The 20,231-nt window shown below is 41.9% G+C and overlaps 1 protein-coding gene across 1 annotated transcript in view; it reads right to left on the bottom strand.

Moving 5' to 3' along the window:
* slc38a3a (solute carrier family 38 member 3a) overlaps window positions 1-19,592 on the bottom strand; it is a 36,984-nt gene extending 17,392 nt beyond the window's left edge. Inside the window, exons 1-5 of the mRNA XM_064304944.1 lie at window positions 19,326-19,592; window positions 2,367-2,616; window positions 1,444-1,464; window positions 1,104-1,191; window positions 793-908 (exon numbers count right to left, since the gene is read on the bottom strand). Of these exons, the coding sequence (XP_064161014.1) occupies window positions 793-908; window positions 1,104-1,191; window positions 1,444-1,464; window positions 2,367-2,470 (329 nt within the window). The 5' untranslated portion in view covers window positions 2,471-2,616; window positions 19,326-19,592. The remainder of the gene's footprint in view (window positions 1-792; window positions 909-1,103; window positions 1,192-1,443; window positions 1,465-2,366; window positions 2,617-19,325) is intronic.
* Window positions 19,593-20,231: the final 639 nt, after the last annotated feature.

A 20,231-nucleotide genomic window follows, 5' to 3' on the forward strand; every position in this document is an offset into this window, starting at 1 on the left:
AATTATATTTTTTCACACAGGGTATAGTAGGTAACTGCAATGCATGTGCAGGTGGAAAAAAGTGCAACAGTACTATAATATAAGAACATTATAATCTAATTTTCTTACATTATAAATCAAAACTTTTCATAAGCCTGTTTTATGGTCAAAACTGATCTTTCAATTTGGCAGTGGAAATACAGTTCCCATCAAGCATTTTACCAACATCTCATAGACATCACAGACAACGACTTTGCAATTCACTATGGGAGCTTGAAGCAGGGGAAACTCAGTAAAGGCTCCGTACACAATCTTAGAAGATAAAGATTACAAGACAGGATTCTTCTACTGCCACAACCAATTGCTCTATTGACAGGGGACCAGCAGAGATATCGATGATTGATTTTGAAATGGTAGTAGCAAGTAGCCAAGAGCATGGCTGCTGATGCATGTACATTTTTCATATACCACAGGGTTGGGGCTCTTCTTGCTTCATCATCATGTGATTTGTCTAAATCGCTGTTCAAATGTAATATTACACTTGTCATGTAAGGGGTGTTGTATTATTGTATGCACATAGTAAAAATATTTTTCAGATTTTTAGGTGAACTTTTAAAATGGAGATAGTTATAATCATTTGAACCAGCAGAACTTCAAGGGAAAATTACTACTTATTACTACTCTCTTTCCAGTACTGTACATAAGAAGGACATTACCAACAGAACATTTGTGTGTAACAATAGATACATACTGGAAATTGAACACATTATGTAAATTAATTTAAATGTGTCATTTGCATTTGTAATGACTCACAGGAAGAGGATGATGCCAGTGTTGGCCATGGCATATGCCAATCCCAGAATTCCACTGCCCATGATGGCATTTCCCAGGTTGAACACTGACATTCCAAAGGATGTCTTTCCCTCAAACTGACAAATGAAACAAGCAAAAAACAAATTTCACCTCCTTGTGGACTGGGACACTTAACAACCACAAAATGAACTTAGTGAGTAAACAAGATCATAAATGCTCTGTTCACAAAACAACAACTTTAAAAATGTCACATTTTAGGAACCGGTGAAGAGAAATTTCAGATCTAATTCAGATGGCTTAAACAGACTCACATCAGTAAAGCCCACAGGATTCTTGTTGTCCATGGTAGACAGAAACTCCTGACTTTCCACCAAATTTTGCTCTGCACCCTCCAATCTGCTAGGACTCAAAAAGAAAATTCAGTCACAACTATGCACAAACATGCAATGAACCACCCATTTCCAACAAGCTAATCCAAGAAACCAGATTGCGTTTGTATTGACAACACAATACATAGCAGTCGGGAGAAGGTTGATAGTTTTTATTCATCCATTCATCTTGACAACATTGAATTAATCAAGGATTATCTATGTCAAAGGCAGGGTGTATGTACCACACTAAAGCAATAGTCCCATTATCCATTTTACATACCTGACATTTTGGGTACAATTTCTAGGTGGTGGAAACAAAGAAGATCCATTGTCCAATGGAAGCACAAAAACAACACAATGACATGCTCAGTAATGCTTATATCAGTGGAGGAACCATATGCACAATGTCGCTACTTTGTGAGACCAACAGTGAACAAATAAAAGTCTTTCACCACAAATGTGACATTTAAGATGATTTTTTAAGCTATGCACGCAAACCAAAACATGCAAACCAAATTCATTCCGCAGAAAGCAGTGTTTGAATGCAAGAAATAAGATCTCTCTTCGATCATTAATCTAGAGATGGTAGATGGTACAGTAATTAGGGGTGAATCAGAAAGGCAGGAGTGAGAATCCCAGTTCACAGATGTGTGTGAAGGCGCATTCACCGTTGCTTTCCTGCAGAGGTGGAATGTGTCCATGTGACTGCTTAGTGCCTATTCCTGCCTTATTGGCTGAATTTAATCTGAACCCCCTACAGCCCACAGCACCGGGAGGATCATGTGCGGGGTTGCAGCTTCCAAGTGGAACTGTGAGCTTTTAGGTTTCTATCCCAAAATGTTAAGAACCTGAGCACCTACTGTTACATGCCCCTTAAAACATGCCTGGATAACTATGACCGGTTGAGAACAATAACAGAGGTCTCCAGGTCAGAGCTCACCGTGTGGAGATGAAACTGCTTTAAAGTGGAATCACGTTAGACAGCAACAGAGAAAGACCAAGGCTAGTTGTAGGGAAAGTTGATGAGCAACTGTGGGACATCATGAGACAAAAGACAAACAGCGACAACACCAAGGTAGTTAGCAAGAGGGTTAATGGCTTGATGAAGAACATTAAAGACACAAAGTAGAAGAGATGAGGAGGGTAAATACCACAGTCAGTGGTACCAGTGGTACTATGTATGAGTCAAAAGAGTACACTTACTGGTCTGCGTCTTCTGGCAGCGTTTTCATGGACACGGCGTTGTCCTCCACGTCGTGCCCCTTCCCATTAGGAATGATACTCATTTCGGACTGCACAGGCTCCATGCTTTCAGCAGCAATTATCCAAATACAGTGTGTGTGTGCGTGTGTGTGTGTGTGTGTGTGTGTGTGCGTGTGTGTGCGTGTGTATGTGTGGGTGTGTGTGTGTGCGAGCGCTTTGCGCAAGATCCTCTCAGCGGTCCTTCAAAGATCTGCAACAATGAAAGACACAGCAATGAGAAACACATCCAGACCGAAGCGCATGCTCAGGCAAGAGCCAGGACAGCCTTTGGGGCTGGACCAGTGTGTGTGTGTGTATGTGTGTGTATGCGTGTGTATGTGTGTGTGTGTATACGTGCGCATGTGTGTGTGCGTGTGTGTGAGTGTGTGTGTGTGTGTGTGTGTGTGTGTATGCACGCGCATGTGTGCATGTGTGTGTGTTTTGTGTGTATTTATACGACACTTTAGATGTGTATATGTGAATGTTCATGTTTGTACATATTCTGTACAGGTGTGTGTGCACGTGTGTTTTAGTTTCTTTAACAATAGGGATTTCTCCACTCCATGAGCATGACCCAAGCACTGAGCAGCCTACACATTTTTCTTACACAGATACCAGAACAAAAAATAATGACATCCTAATCCTAATTAAAGATACTGGCACAAGCTACGGAATGTGTAGTTTCATTTACAGGCTTGTATGTTTTATCATTTCAGTCTATTCATTGTAAAAATGTGGTCCATGCCGGAAGTACTTATAGTCAACGTCCGATAGATTTTTATTGGAACTCACTTGTGCAATGACTGACAGAGGTTAGTGAAACCTGTCAGCCCATCACAAGAGTTAGAGATCAAGGTCTGGTTGGCTGAAATGCCATTACTGTTTGTTTTAGGTTTTCAGGTCAATGTCACATTCAAAAGCAAGGATCGATTCGCTTTAACACTGCCACAAAAGGCCGCGATGGACACCTGAACAAGAGGATTAAAGTAAACTGACGTAGATGGCATCAGGAGAGATATAATAAATATCCACTATTCAGAACAGTGCTTGGGAAATGTGCCCCAGATAAACAATCCTTTTTTGAAAACTTTCTTCTTTGGTTTTGTTCTGTGGAAGAACTAAAGTAACAAAAGCAGGGAAATACAGAATCCAGATTCATTTTACCCATAAGGGGAAAAAAGCTGCAGGTCAGCCCCTTTGGGAAGAAGGGGCATAGCTGAGGTCTGAAAGTTAGGCAGTGCACAGCAGGCATTTCCATGATTCCCTGTGGCTTATTGAGTCGTCTTTCCCTTTCCCTAGAGCCTTGCTGACAGGTATTTTCCTCCCGCCGGCTAGCCGGAGAATACAAATGGCGGCCATGACACTGGGGGGCTTTGTGAGCTTCCTCAGCGTCTCGCCCATCTGATCGAGGGGTTCAGCCGGTCTCCGGACCCCCGCCGCCGCGCCCGGGGTGCGGGTCCAACAATGTGCCGAGCGCTCACAAGAGTGCCGGTGTGTGCTGAGAGAAAGCGGCGGTGCCATGTGCTCCTGGGGACCTCTGCTGACGGAGTACCCCCCCTCCCCCCCCTCCGCTCTTGGCTGAATGTGATGTCCCTAATTTCCCATTAGCTATGCACTGAAAGGGTGGGTGCTCTGGGAAGGGGGAGAGTTTGGGGGGGGGACCAGTGGGGCCCTGCTAAGGAGCTGAAAAGCAGCAGAACCAGCTCTGACCAGCTCAGAACCAGTTCTGGCCCTCATCAGGGACGCTTTGTGCCTCTACTTCTGGTTTCTGCTTTTTTTTCTTTCTCTCTCTTTTAATTAGGAAGGGCTTAACACAAGGACAGAGCTTTTTAAACCCTCTCCTGGCACACCCTCAGAACCTCCCCCCCCCGACTTTTTAAGCATAATATTTGTGAAATTATTCATATACATCACGCACTCCGGGAGATGAATAACTGCTGAGTTTTCGGGTCCCCTCCCCAACCGATGCCCTATATTGCTGGTCCCACTAACCACGTTACGCGCCTAACTGCACAGCTAGGGTCTTCTGTTTGCCCAGCTAAAGCTGGGCAACGTGGTTGGGCAGCAAAACATGGCACACAATGGCACATGTTGTGCGGTTTCCTGGGAACAGGCCTGGGAACAGTGGTGCTATTGTGGCGGCATCATTATACCGACGGGGCCCTTTGGCTATGGCTCGCCGGGGCACTCCATGGCTGAAAAGGTAATTCATCGCTCCTTAATTGAAAAGACGGCAACCTTAAATTCAGCAGCTGCCAAGGTCCCAGGCTCACGCAAGGAGACACAGTACCGCCCTCCCACCCCCTCCCCCCAGCGCCAAGCTGTCATCCTTGCGTCCAATCACAGGGAAGCACACAAGCATGCTCAAATGAGAATTCCTTCAGCCTGAGGAGAAAACGTGACTGCCTGGCACCACCACGGGGGGCATCTATGACGAGAGAGTTCTGGCAAGATGGCACCTAAGAGTGGGGGGGAGGGGGTGGGGGGTAAAGGAAACCGCAGCCCCACAGGGAGGGTCTTCGGCTCTCATTGAAGGGTAGGCCCCAGAAAACCAGCTCAGCAATTATGACTGAACACATGAACATGCAATTTACACCCCACAGCCATGTGCCACAGCCGGCAGTGAAAGCACTAACAAAGACTTTACAAACACTATTTATCTGAGCAGAGCAACTGGGCGGGAATAGGGTAGGAGGGCCATACTAATTAAGTATCACCAGAAAACCAAGCATTTGCCCAAAATGAATAAAAATATGAAGCTTTAAGATCGATGCTGGGTGAGGAATAGATGTGGGTGCTCAAGATGTGGATATGTCTTCTATTTACGTTCTAAAAACGGAATCACACACCTGTTGTTTTCACTCTACCTCTATCGTGTACTATAGGCTGCAATCCTGAAAATTCAGTCAAGTCTATTTAATTGCTGAGCTGAACTTTTGCCATGTTTGTTTTCACCAATTAGTGCACAGAATCACTCTTTTCCCTCATCAAATAAATATTTTTAATGCATTTTGACAGGGCATGGATAATTAAGATTCTAATTGAGAAGAGGCCCGTTTGGGTAGTGCACAGAAGGTTATGCATAGCTACATATGCTTAAGCTCCTTACATTTTTCAAGGTTTCTACATTAAATCATGAAATACATTTTAAAATAAATATAATACATAAATATTTGCTGTCTGCTCACTCTAGTTCTGAACAAACAGGGACACAGAGAAAGTATTAGTCTTTTGCTTTCAATGATTATTCATGTTAAATATTACTAAATGAGTTATTCAATGACTGCTCGCTCATGGTTATCCCCAAGGTTACTTGGGCACAGTTACATAAGAACTAAATGTCACTGTTTTCCACTATGTGTGCGTGTAGGTAAAACAATCTTCATCCACTCAGGATTTGCTGAGCCCTGACCCCTCCCAAAAGATAATCTAAATCCAAATTTGAATGAATGCACTAATTTTAATGCATGCTTGATTCTGTTTGTTTTGCATGCTTTTGAGGCTGGAAAGTTGCAGTGACCTTGAGGCAGGGAGTGTGGCTGTGATGTGAGGTCACATGGGGAGGGCCCCTGTGCATGCATTCCCTTTAGCATGACGTGTTCATCAAAGTCAGGCTCAAGGCCTTCTGATTACTTCCACTGTGTCCGTGCGACCACCAGAGGAGCAATCAGCTTGGAATGTAAGGAAATCTGAGGTCAGGGGATTCAACCCCTCTCTCTGCCCTGGCCTGTCACATAAGCTTTCATAAGTTCCCGCCACAATTACTGGAGTGCTTGCTGAGCCAATGGAATGTGGATCTTCATTTACTGATCGGGGACACATAGATACCCTGATGCCCTGGTAATGTTTTCATTAATTGGAAGAAATAGAGTATCAGTCATTCAGGCAGATGGCTGGGTGGTCTGAAGGAGCAGTAGCTAGTGAGGGAACAGTAGCTAGGAGGCCAGAGTACGGAAGAGCCACAACAAAAGGACTTCCCAGGACACGTGTAAAAGGGCTGGGCTGCATTTTAAAGCTATTTGGCCGGTGTTATCAACACAAAATTTGCAAGATAAGAAGATTGGCTGATAGACAGGTTCCTTCCCAGGTTATATTTTATGCATAAATAAATAAATAAATAAATAACCAAATCTGGGATTTCTAACATCTTCTCAGCAGCGTGACCGGGATTATGCACACCAGGGAGAGGGGGCGGAAATCAGGATTAAACAGTACAGAGTGCCACAACAGCATCCCATCTGCTTGCAAAAATAGCTCCGTCAGATCACTCTTTCATGTCACAACAAAAGCCAGCGTGCGGACACGCAGGGACTTAAGGGAGGCAAAAGCTGGGAATTGATGAGAGCTCCTGAACTGTGGACGTTTAAAAATACGCTGGCAGGCAGACACAAGGAGCCAGAGCACTTCCGTTCAGGCCCTCTGACACTGAACCAGAAAAAACAAGCGTCTTTCAAGCACCACTTTCAAGCCTCACACCAGGGATTAGGCTGATCCGCCCGGACTTGTCACGCGGTGCCAGAAAAGGAGCGGGAGGGTGTCGGTCCTTTCCAATCGACAGTGTGACACTGTTTGTCATGAACGCAGGGAGTGGGCGAGAATTTCGACTTCCGTAGTCTGGCCCTCTGGTGGGTGGCTCAGGCCTTGGCTCTGTGCAAGGCCTCGCTTTGTGAGTCCAGGGGCTTGCTTTGTCAGGGATCAGCTGAGGACAAGCAGCACCGGGCTGAGGAAGGTCCACTCTATCAGAGCCACACCAGGCTCCAGAACAAGCCTGTTGGACCTCCAAGACACAAACACACACACAGGCAGGTGCACTGCCGGGGACCTGTGCAGACAGATAGCAGCTTCAACTCTTTTCTGTTCATTTACCATCCACATCTACAGTATAATATCAGAAAAAAGAACAGTCAGAGTTGGGCAAAGACAGAGGCTGAGATAAAACCAACATTTCTCAAAGCCGAACATAGTTTTGATTAATTTTGAATCAAGATAAAGTGTTATTTTTCCCTCACTACCTTTTTCCCATCTCCTCCCAGGACTTTTAGGGTTAACCCTGTTGTGGGTAGGGGATTAATTTCAAACTCTGTTGTAGGCTCTGCAGCAATCTTTGAAACAACATTTTTTCTTCACTTAATTCCTTGCAGTGCAGAGAGATGAAGTATGAGAGCAAGGGTGGATTTCTACACAGACGTCATAGAGAAATAAAATCAAAGGGAACCTGGCATAATGTAGCTATATCCAAACATGTGATACAATGTTTCATCCTTTAATTAAATGAATAAATAATTTCAAATATGACAAAAAAAGTAACTAAAACACCAATTTCTTAGACAGGAAAAAAAAACAAGTCTTTTCTGTGCAGGGTGTTTCATTCCAAGAGAACAGAAATTAAATTTTCTAAATTTTAATTTTTAAAACACTTGAGCAGTATATCAATAAGGCAATATAGAAATGGTCTCTATATCTCTGAAATGATTTTTGGACCTCAATACAAACTCCAACACATATCAATGAAGAGTGCAGGTGTTGTATCGACAGATCTAGAAATGGAATTGATCAGTGCATTAAATCATAGCTACAGTAAAGTGAAATCCACTGACGGTCCTAATAATGCACTCAATGTGTCTGCGACTTCATATCTCTTGCCGAAGCTCAGAAGAGAATAAAAACAAGAACACAGGTCAGCACGAAAACTATCATGGCAGATGACAGCAAATTAAATTTTCCATTTTTGTAACGAAGAACATGCTGCTTGTGAGAAATCTGTTTGTTAAAGTGTTTGGAAATGTCCCCAATGGCACGAAAAGTGGGCAAGAAAAAGTCCTTATCTGTTCTGTCGCAGTAAAATACCCATTGGCTTCGCTTCTGACTGGGTTGGTCTAGGGGTCCATTTTAATAAGCATCCAGCCTGCCTACATTTTTTAGCGGACGGAAGTGGGCTCAAATGTCCCGTGGCAGGGTGGTGCACAAGCTCACGATGAGTCACAGAAAATGAGTCAGAAGCACGGCCGCTAATACTCAGTTTTGCACACTGTACGCCAGATGTGCCTTGCACAGGCAGGGGAGGCCTTCAGCTCAAGCAGGGGCAATGTACAAGGTGGGAAAGACCTGCAGCTCAGGTACTGGGGACTCAGTGGATCTCTTTTAGGTCTGTTCATAAGCTACGCTGGCGGCATTTACGGTTGCAACCATCTACACACAGTTTAGCCTATGCTAAAAGGGGCTTGTGGAAGGTGGGGAGGCAGGTTGAAGGTTAGTACTTTTCCATTAATATGCTAAAGTAAACACTGTTAATCAGTTCTGCTGACCAACTCTGGTGACATATGGAACTGTAGAGGAATTTCACATATATTCCATCAGTGTAGCCTGTTGCACGAGAAAGGAGGGGGCAGTAATCACAAGTTGCCAACTGCTCCGAAGAAGTACAGCTGGGGTCATGCCATCAGCAAAGTTTAAGTCTGCAATTGAGGATTACAACCCTGGGACAGATTGAAGATTCTACTACTATCAGTGACATGGGTTCAGCCTGCCAGATGTCAAAAATAAAATAAGAAAGAAAGAAAAAGCAGCCATGCCAAGCTGTCGCATTAATCCTGACACTGAATGTTAGAGCTTAAGGCAGTGGCTACATATGAAACATTTATCCTTTCTAACAACAAGATTCCAGAGCCAAGAACAGCAGCAGTGACACTATGGAACTATAAAGTAACAGATGGAAAGCCTAGAGAACATCATGACCAGTCCTGACTGGTTCTGTCCTGTCCGTGCAGGTTAACAACCTCAACTCCGCTTCACGTTACACTCGCACCACTCGAGATTGACCAATACAATGCATCTCAGGATCCTGATCAGCCCATTCTGTGCCATTCTGTGACAGGGTAGGTGCTCCAAAGGCACCAGTCACTTCCCCTCTGTAGAGGCTTTGTGCCCACGGGACTACTGCTCCAGTGCAGCTTCCACTGTCCTGTGTCCATGGGCAGGGATTGGCTGAGATGGCAGTGGCAGGACGGGCAGGGACTGGCGAGTTTAAGGGATCTGCCATATGAATGTATTTGCAGGAGTGGTGAAGAAGGGATATGGAAGAACAGAGTTAAGCAGAGTTCAAAGGGTCTTGGAAGAAATAGGGAGCCATGTGGAACAGAGTGCTCTGAAACTTAGTCAGGTTTCTAATCTGTGCCAATGAGCTCAAATGCTCTAAATCATACTTTTCCTCCAAACTCCAGTGAAACCCATATGTGAAAAATACATGGCACAAGAAAATCACTAAACTAAACCTGTCTGCGAGGAGCCCTGTGTCAGTAACATCCTAAAGTACTGCACCTACAGTTGCACCACAATGGAAATAAGACAGCCAGACCTGTATTTTCTGAGCCAACCGTTGTATAGGGCATGACTTAAATATAACAAATAAAGACAGCATTAGAGAGCAAAAATATGAGCATCTGTTATGCATGACACAAAGCATACACAGACTGCTAGCCATGTTTACAAAACATGCTGCAAATAACAGGTTTCCCACACTTTTTAATGTCACCAATTAAATGGTGTTTCTTTCAAGGTCACAAGCTTCAAAAATACAAGGATCCCTGAAAACAGCATAGTAATACATATCACGACTGTTCCAGAACATCAATAAAGGGATATAAAAATGGGCTAAATACCCCTTAAGATTATCTATCAACCAAACACCAACCATTTTGAGAAGAATGATGCTTCTGATCCAGCACCAGTGTCTACGGGAGCAACTGACATAAGATATGATAAAGATTTTCAATATCATCAGCAAAAAAATATTTTTAAATGTATCTTTAATTTAATTTTCACTGTTAAAAATAGTATTTTCATTATGGTTGCTCAGTCCAAACTCTATACTACTAGCAGCTGTCTGTAGCACAAATACTACAAGGAAAAACACTGATCATATCATTTATTTATTTATTTTTTAGTCAGACACTGAGAGACATCACTGAGAGTGATGTACAGGGCTGCCATGGAAAGATACACAGTTCAGGCCATGGAAGTCAGAAGGACAGAAATATAATGAGACAAAACGCATCCAATTAAAATCAGACTACTATGCTTCTTGCTGTTGCTTACATGCTTACTGTGTGTAACTTGACTGTGTTAGGACCAGACACGGAATCTCATAGCCACATATGAGATTTGGAACCAATCAATGGAAGCAAATTGATTGTTTGGAAACAATACATGAAAGAAAAACAACTGACTGCTTTTACGATACAAAATGAAAAGAAATAACTCATAACTCAGAAATGTATTATTTGGGGCTACAGTAACTTAGTTAGCATACTTCCTAATTATCTCAAGCAAGTGAGCTCATTTAAGACAACTACAGATACAACATCATGAATGTAGAAATTATTAATGGCGGAAGTTCTTTAAAAATGAATTACAACAGATGACTGCTTGTAAATAAGTGGGTATAAACTTTGGATCTAATGCTTAAATGATGAATATTCATACACCATGCATTTCAATCTGAAGGAAGGAATTATGCATATTTGTGAGGGTCAAAACTAAATTCTAGACCAGTGGTAACCAACCTTGTTCATGGAGATCTACCGTCCTGTAGGTTTTCACTCCAACACAAACAAAACACACCTCATTCAAAACAGACAGCTAGAGATCTTGTTGAGCTGCTAATTAGTAGAGTCAGGTGTGCCAAATTAGGGTTGGAATGAAAACCTACAAGATGGTATCCCTCCAGGAACAGGGTTGGTTACCAGTAGTCTAGACAATGCTGAAAGATATATACCACCATAGATTCAATTGAAAAACTTTACATGTTATATGACTAGGCTTTGTACAACATTTAATTGAGGTCATGTTTATTTTTTCTCCACAAACAGGAGCATGTCCAGGAGAAAATATTTCCAGGAGGTGTGTAATCCCTTCAGATGAAGACACGTTCTGGCGGAAGCGGCTGCAGGATGAAAAAAACCCTGATGAGGAAACCTCCACGTGTTGGCGTGTCACAGGCCAGAATAGGGAGAGTGGGCTGGAAACAAGGCCCCCTCTGCTACTACAGGCCATGCAGTGCCAGGTCCTCGTTATCTCTGTCACATGTCCCAAGACAAAGGCTCACCCTGTCCCCCGGCCACCAACCTTCACCTCCAGGAGGGGGGCCACAGTCAGGTGCCCAGCACATGCGGGCACCAAGCTAGGACTACGTCACTTCAACCATGCTCCAACCCCCACCAAACACACTCACACACACACTCTCACACACACTCTCTCTCTCTCTCTCTCTCTCTCGCACACACACACCCTACTCTACCTCCACCACCACTACCACTGTGCTACATTCCAGAGATCAAGACATACATAGCTGACAGGCATTGGGCTTCTGAGATTAATTAGCTGAAGGCTGTGTATAAGAGGGTTTTTCCTTAATAAAAATCCTGTCTGGAACATCCTTTCCTGTTAGGCTTTAGGCCTACTTCATTCTGACCCCCCCGGAGCTACAGTAATTAAAGAGAAGCATGTATAAATGCCTAAAGATTATGTGAGAAACCAAAAAACAGGGCTTACTTTTCTAAAGAGACACATCTCTGCTGACAAAGAAAGTGAAACTCAGAAAATGAAATGTCGTCATTCAGCAAAAAGCTGCTCTTCTATACCAAACCAGTCATCATATCCATTTCATCTTACTTTTGCAAAACCAGCATCCAAAAATTAGGTTTACATTGTTGTCTGGTAACTTCTCCCAAATGATAGTTTGTATCTAATCCCTCACAGTCTGAAACAACGATTGTCCTGCCGTTCTCTCAAATGCCCCTTCCTTTGGCATATTCATAATATATTATAAAGGTGAATGTCTCCACGCAACCTTCTTCTTGTAGTAACCAGAAAGATGTTGTTCTGTGAGACTGTGTTTCCATGCAGGTTAGCGTTTGTTTATACTATCGAGGCTGCCAATAAAGTCCAATGTGGGCCCCCAAGTTAGTCAGGCAAACAAGAAATGACCCATTCCCCCAGCCTTAACAATGTGCCTGTCGACCACCGTATGCCTTGCTCAGATAAATGTGCACTGAACACCCCAAATAGCAAGGATGAGCATAAATTTCCCACAACAAAAAGTCTATTTACTGATATAGGTAATGGACGCAAGGTCGCAGGTGACTGGATTCACACAGAGAACTTCAAGGCCATGCTATTGCAGGGCTTTCATTGTTGAGACAGAATGCAGGCTGCATACAGCCCACACGACAGCCTTAGAAACGACTCAAAGCTTCAGACCTCTGCTGCATTTGTTGGTGACCCTGGCCATAAGAACAGACAAAACAACAGGCAAACTAAGAAAGAGCTTAATTGCTCGGAGGTGCATCTTCCGGCAAAGCAGTTGGACCTCAAATTTTAATGAGAAAAGCTTATTGTGTGCAAACTGAGCAGGTGAGTCACCCACAGCTTAACCTTTCTGTATAATTAGCACAGGAATCTCTGTGGGCCCCCCTCTCATTAAAAATATTCAATCTTAAGACGGATCAACTGTCAATATCAAACACGCACAAACAAAACAAATGCACAGCTGTGTTTTAAGCACACAGTATCACTGCCAAATTTAACCTGGAATGAAATAGGTGTACATGCTAAAGCGGGTTATAGCGTCATTGAACAGAATGTGATGGTGGCATTACTGTATTAACAACACCAACCCGGAGTATCATGGCATGTTCAGACTCGCAATCACAAGTAATCTCAAACAATTTTTGCCAACATTATAGCAGTGACCTTCTTTCACTTTGTTTTATTCTTCATTATTAAATGAATAAATACAACTGTTCCATGCCAAACTGCCCTGTGCCTTCCAAAGATAGCCACAGGCTTTTTGCCCACTTCACCTGGTGTGCGTGCTTCTGTCACAGTGCCAGTCAAAGCAGTACTGGCTATCTTTAGCACTCTGGCCCAAAAGAGTTAACACAATGCTAGCTAGCGAGTCTAAATATATTTGGATTAGCTGGCCACTCGTGACAAATACAGAAAAGAGGGGCAGTGCCTTTCCAGAGAACAGGCTCACCCCTATACCATACATATTGATCATAAAAGTGTGTTTAATATCATTCTCCCAATTTGGAAAGGCATATACACGTGTGTGTGTGTGTATGTGGTCTTGTGTAAGTCGCTCTGGATAAGAGCGTCTGCTAAATGCCTGTAATGGTCTGTAATATGGAATAGTCCTTCATTCAGGAGAGCATTTAGGCAGGGCATACACTGCTCCTTATGTAGTTGAAATTGGTAGAGGTGGAGGTAAGAATTGGAAGTAACTGCAGTTAAAAAAACTGAAAAATGTTGAATAATGAGAAAAATAAAGAAAAAATGAGTACAACGAAAACCTTCTTAAAAACTACACTCAGATCATGAAACATAAGCCGTTTATTAACAAAAGACGAGTATGGCTGTGTTATGTGTGAATACTTGGTTCCCTTCAGAATGACATTGTTGTGTTGTTAACAGCAGCTGAACTAAATATCGTTGCATGCTGAATATAAATATTTAAATAATAAATAACACTGCTGCGTACTGGAGCTCAAGGTATTATATACGTACGACAGTGTGGGTTTGTGCATGTTTGTGAGCATGTGTGAAAGCATGCGTGCATGCATGTGCATGTGGGCATGTGGATAAAAACTCTCTGTTGTGCAATGAAGCATTCGGGAAAAACAACCACATAACACGCATTTCCCCTCAATCACCTGACATTTCATATTTGACTTTCAGAGCTTTTTATTTACAAAGGCATTTGACAGAATAATCGTAATGAAGTTACAAAAAATTAACATGCCAGTGTCAACAGCACACTTCCGACATTCATGAAACCATAGGATAAACCGAAGAATGCTAGGATATGTGTAGCAGGACACGTTTCCTTAGCACCATGAGAATCATGCGCTAAATTGTTGACCCAGAGCAGAGAAGAGTTTTAAAGGCACCCACCTGGATGATTAACAGCCGCCATTCTCATCAAATATGACACTAAAGGGAGTTCTGAAGAAGTGTAAGCCATCTGCAGCATTGCAGCTTGCATCACAGGTGGTCACCTGTAATTACAGCTTGTATATATGTGTGGTCACCTGAGTAATTATAGCTTGTATAAGCACCTACAGTACAACACTACATTACCAAGTCAATGTACTATGTTAGTATGCACAGGTTAATTTAGACAATAATTGCATCAAACTTTTTGTGGTTATTATCAGGCCCAAAATAAGGATTAAATTGTACTGTTTGAAGGCTTAACTGATGCACAGGATGATAAGCATAGTGTAGTGTAGATAAACACCAGCTCTGATCACGAGCTTCTGTGAACTGCAATCAATCACTTTTTTTAACTCCTGTTTTTACAGACTACATTGTTTCTTAACTGTTGAGAAAATATTTGTTTCTTGTATTTTCTAACATAGTGTATGGGTTTATTAAATACCCTATATCAAACCACAGAACTCTGTTTCAACTCTGTATTTTACAACCCAAAAGGTTTATTAGGTATATGAATTGGAGAACATCACTGAAACCTGGGAAACTGTTTACTAATACAGGTGCAGACAAATAATAAAGTTATAACTCCAGTAAGACAATAATCACTGCATTCCGTTGAATGTCCAGACACTGGCTAATATCCTGACTGAATCTAGGTCTCTAAAGGATGAGGCTGCTGTCGGGGGGGGGCGGATTCAAAACATGTTTGTCTCTCCTGCACTGTACGCCAGAGCACATCACTGTGTTTACTTTTCATTTCTGTACAGGGACACTGCTACCTAACGGCTAAATGGGATACATTCAGCAAATAACTAGTACAATTTGATTAAATGAAACTAATATAAATGGAGCCCCTTTGCCCATGGAGCACTGCCTCATCTCACTTAATTACCACACATAGGCCTATATGACAGAGATGAAGGGGATGTAAAAAGAAGGAGAACTCTGTACACTACACTTCAGTGCTTCCCTTTATTGAACTATGAATGTTATAAACACAAGGTTTCGACCCTAACTTGACCCATGAAGACCTGAAGGTCGAAACCATGTGTTTGTAACATAGTCCAATAAATGGGAGCAATGAAGATCAGTGCGCAGGTTTTCCCTGATGTTTTTATTTGAATTCCCCTATAACTCCAGAACCAACACAAAGACTGGGACGTTTGTATGTTTTTTGTACCTTGATAGATGAATGCAATAACACTTGCACTTGTAGCAAAGACAAGATACTTCAAACAAATGAATGGAAAGTACTTTGTCTAGATTAATCTCGGTCAGCCTTTATTACCATGAGACAGGAGAGTGAATCCAACATACTATATTTTAGTAACATATGCTCATTATTGGGATTTATCTATATGTGCTCACAGCTGGGATAAAGCACCTTCTTTGACAAAAATATTATTCATATTAGCAACAGTACAATATTCTTTTTAATCTTCCCATAGTGTAGTACTTCACAAAGGCAATGCAAAGAGCGTCCGTTTGAAGCACTGGTTAAACACCTTCCAGTTTCCCTGGGAGCAGTTTCAACAAAAAAACCTGATGTCAAAATATGTGACTACCAGTCCCGCACAATAAGCTTCTCTGGATAATAGTATACACTAGCAAATTAAATCATGTAAAGTTAAGTGGATATGGTTTGGTTTTGCTGTAGATAACTTCTGTCAAAATATTGGCATGATACAGTGTAAAACCTACGGCATAAATTCCACACTACCACAGAAAAATATTTCTATAGTCTAGTACAACAAATCCACATTGTCAGCAAGATGCACTGCACAGTCAGTAGGGCAGCCGACTCCTGAGCTACACTCAAGTCCCCCTTCAATCCCCTGTGATCCCCACAAGTATGTTGCCTTCTGCTTTCTTCCAATCCGAATGAAGCAAAAAAAGGAAGGCATACTATCTGCTTGCCTTAACAAATTCCATATTTGTCAACAATCATTCATTGCATGCATACTAAGTGTAGACCTGTGTATAAATATATAATTTAAGCGACCCATGTAATTGATCTGTCATACAGTAAAGTCTCTGGTACATTGTTACTTACTAATACAATAGCACTACTACAGCACAGTCAGTGCTCATAGAACAAGCTCAGCAGGTCATACTTATTTGCACTGCAGTTGCAGTCACATTGCAACCGTAGAATTATGGAATATACTAAAATAATAAATCAAAATTAAGGTTATAAGATATATACTGTATACATATGCAGCACATTGGTAAGGTCTGCTCGTTGCATGTCTAGTTTGCATGATTGGGCAGTTCATTAAACTGTACATATTAAATACAAATGATAGAACAGTTAACAGTTCTCTTCACATCCAGTCATTTAAGCATGCTTAACGCTAATTAACTACTCACACTCAGATCTGGACTATAGTTGCCAGGTTTGTCTTGTTAAACAACCTGTCTGAGGGTTTAGCTTCATCTGTTTGTGTTTGTTGCCCAGAACAGAGTAATGTCTGTGTCAATTTCTGCGTCCCGAGCGAAAGAGTGACCTTCAGCACACAGAAAAATGTCCTATTTTCCTGAAACAGGGAGTGACACAAACTCGTGCACACACCCACATGCAAATCACTTTAACACGCCAGGTCTAACCTTTGCACATCCAGGAAAATTGCTGTTTTTGTACATTTGAATAAAAATGTATTTACCTTTGTTATATCTCATGTACTTTCTAACAGGTTAAAAAAAATGTTAGATATGCATACTTTTTATTTTTCTGTAATAGTTATGTGCTTTTGGTAATAGGAACGTATTTTTCCATGCCAGTAGGTCTTATTTAAATTGAAACTTTGAAACAACAGAAAGGAAAACAGATCAATTTCCCCTGAGGCTAAAACAAATTTTCAGGCATGAACTCTGGATACTCACCGAACACACGATGAGCTAACTTATCTATCAAGAGACCATGAGAGAACATTTAAAATCACAGTTATTCGCGGTTGGTTTACTTTTCCAACTGGAAACAAAAACACACACGCACGCTTCAATCCCCGGTAGGCAGCAAAATCACCGGTCCGGACCGCAAAGCTCCGGCTGAGCCATGAGCATGGATGTTCCTGTTCAAAAAAAAAAAAAAAAACACACCGCAACATCCCTGTCGAGAACTCAAACACAAGGGTAGCCTATTGACACAAGGCTACCAAAACCGCCCGACACACACGTTGCACATGGACTCCGAAAGCCAGTGGCATTCTGAACAACAGCGGCACGTGACTGGACAGGCATCCATAATGCTCAAAATATTAAAATAATAAGCCTACACATTTTGGGTCTCTAGTAGGCTACTGTAGGCTTATATACATTGGCGACGGCGTGGTATCATTTATGCTGGACAACATTAATGAATTATTTTAGTCCTGCAAAGTTATGCAATAAACTGCAAGCAAATGTATCCCGTTCAACTAGGCCACATGCTTTGATGGGTCGCATATGCTAATACAGGCTGGGTTGCAAGCGCTGCAGTTCGACACATTCTCCTTCGGTGTACGTTGTAGTAAAGTAAGTAATTAAGTTTAATTCAAAAGGAGTTCAGACATAGTTCAGTAATATGTCATTGTCATAGGCCTATCGTCAATGTGGTCTATGATTTTTAAGGGATTTAAAATTGATGGTTTCTCACCTGTAGTCTAATTTTAAGAGCGTAAAATACTGACTCCCAGGCCATGTTGTCCTTTCTAATGTTTCCGACCGATTGTGAAGGCTATTTGATTAAGCAATATGAAACTCACTCATTTAGGCAACTCGGCGCTTTCACCACTATAAACTTGCCCCTTTCTCCTTCATTTCTCCTTTCTCCTTTAGTGAAGATGTCTGTCAGGTTTGGTATACTTGTTCGTTGGCTTCGGGCTGGATTGGTTTACTTTGTACGATTGGGTGCAAAAAGCTAGAGACGACATCAGCTAGGGTACTATTCGACCACGCCACCGGACAAGTTTTCCCGCGGGCCGGTTTTATTTGACTGTAAGTCGCACAGTGGAGACAACATTAGATATTACAGCCGCACAATGTTTGATATTGGAAGTGAATAACTTGACATTGCAATTCCGAATGCATATGTTGTAATATATATTTCCAACATAATTGAAATGAATCTTCATATACTTCCCGTTGTACTGTATCATTCGATTCAGCAGTAAGCTAAACTCAAAAGTAAAATGTATCAATGACAATTAGGACGCAATGCCGGACACTGAGGTGAACACTGAGCACGTGGTACCGTAGCGGACAATCATTTGAGCTTCAGTGTATCTTGATTGACGTTAGTGACAATAGCCAACACTCCAGCTAACAGCTCTTAACGTCAAGTAACCGGATAGGATGAATCGCTTTCTAGTCTGAAAAACTTATATTGTCCACGAGGATGCACCGAGCTGCTCAAATAAATCTGGTTAATGCAGCAGGTAATGCAATAAGCTAATGGTTTGTTCTATAATGACATAAACGAGCATTCATTAAGATTGCTTTGTTGTTGTTGTTTTACAGTATATTGCAGACGTTACAGATTTACATAGGCTATCTAAACACTCAGGTTGGGGGGAAATGGTTCACATTAGACTACTAGCTAGCCAGCAGAACCAAGAATGATAGCCCAAGGTTGAAAACTTTGCTTTTGGGCTGCATGTTGGTGAGCTATCTTTCAAGTTAGATATTTTTTTCTTGCAAGCATCATGGTGAGAATCTTATTCTAACGTAGACCAAGACCAGTTTGGTTGATACAAAGCTGAGCTTTGTTCGCGACTGATGGAAAAATATTTACCAGTAATGCGATTCACTTAATCGCATAACAAGTAAGCTAACAACGATAATAAAATGTTGCTAGGAAGAAAATGATACGTGACGATTTAGAATTATGATATTGGCAATGCAGGCTGCTGGCCAGCTACCAAAAAGCAACCAATTAAATATTCTTACCAGTCACCGTATTAATTCCTTCAGTAGCGAGTACATGCAAGCTACCTTCTTTTCTTCTTTCCTTCTCTCCCAGTTTCTTTCCTCTTGGGTACCACTTGCCTGCACTGCAGAAAACGAGCACTTCTCTTTTAGTTCTGCCTCGATTGCTCGCTAATTGTCTTTCGACAGATACAAGTAATATGTTTGCTACCAGGATTTGAAAGTGGGCTGTAGCATCGGGTAGCAGAGATCCGCCTACCACGCACAGCCTCCAATCGTTAAATAAGCGACACAGTTTTCATCCAGCCTCCCAGCGCTCGTAGAGATGTTCCTAGCGCACATCATGATGAATTGAATTGACATTTCTGAACATTACACGATTTCCTTTGTTTGTGCCTCGACGAAGCGCGATTCACAGAAATTTCAGAATCTGATGATTCAATCAACTGTTTTTCATTTTTATTTTTTATTTAAAAAACAAATAAAACTAAGCCTACATCAACCTTTTCGGGGGAAAAAAGACGATTGGCTGCCTTCAACCAGCTGAACCTAGCCTTTCTGTCATGATAGTTAATATTGTAATTATATATTCTACATAGGCCTATCATAAGGTTATGAATGGCATGCATGGGTTGTATTGTTTCTGATTTTCCTTTTATAAGACGTGGTTTATACTGAAGGCATGATTTAGCGAAATAGATGTGAACAGAAAACGGAAGAAAATATTCGCGCTTGGACTACTATGACGAATAAATCTATCTGTCTGTCTATCTATCTATCTATCTATTAAAGCTTTGGAGTGTCCAGTGCAGAATGCGCTGAATGTTGCCGTGGGGTGTATTGAAAGCAGCGTCGGAGAGATGTCATATAGGGACATTTCCAGCACTTCACAGTGGCTACTGTTTACGCACATTTCTGGGTCATTTG

Source organism: Anguilla rostrata, chromosome 13, assembly GCF_018555375.3.
Source record: "Anguilla rostrata isolate EN2019 chromosome 13, ASM1855537v3, whole genome shotgun sequence".
NCBI lineage: Eukaryota > Metazoa > Chordata > Actinopteri > Anguilliformes > Anguillidae > Anguilla > Anguilla rostrata.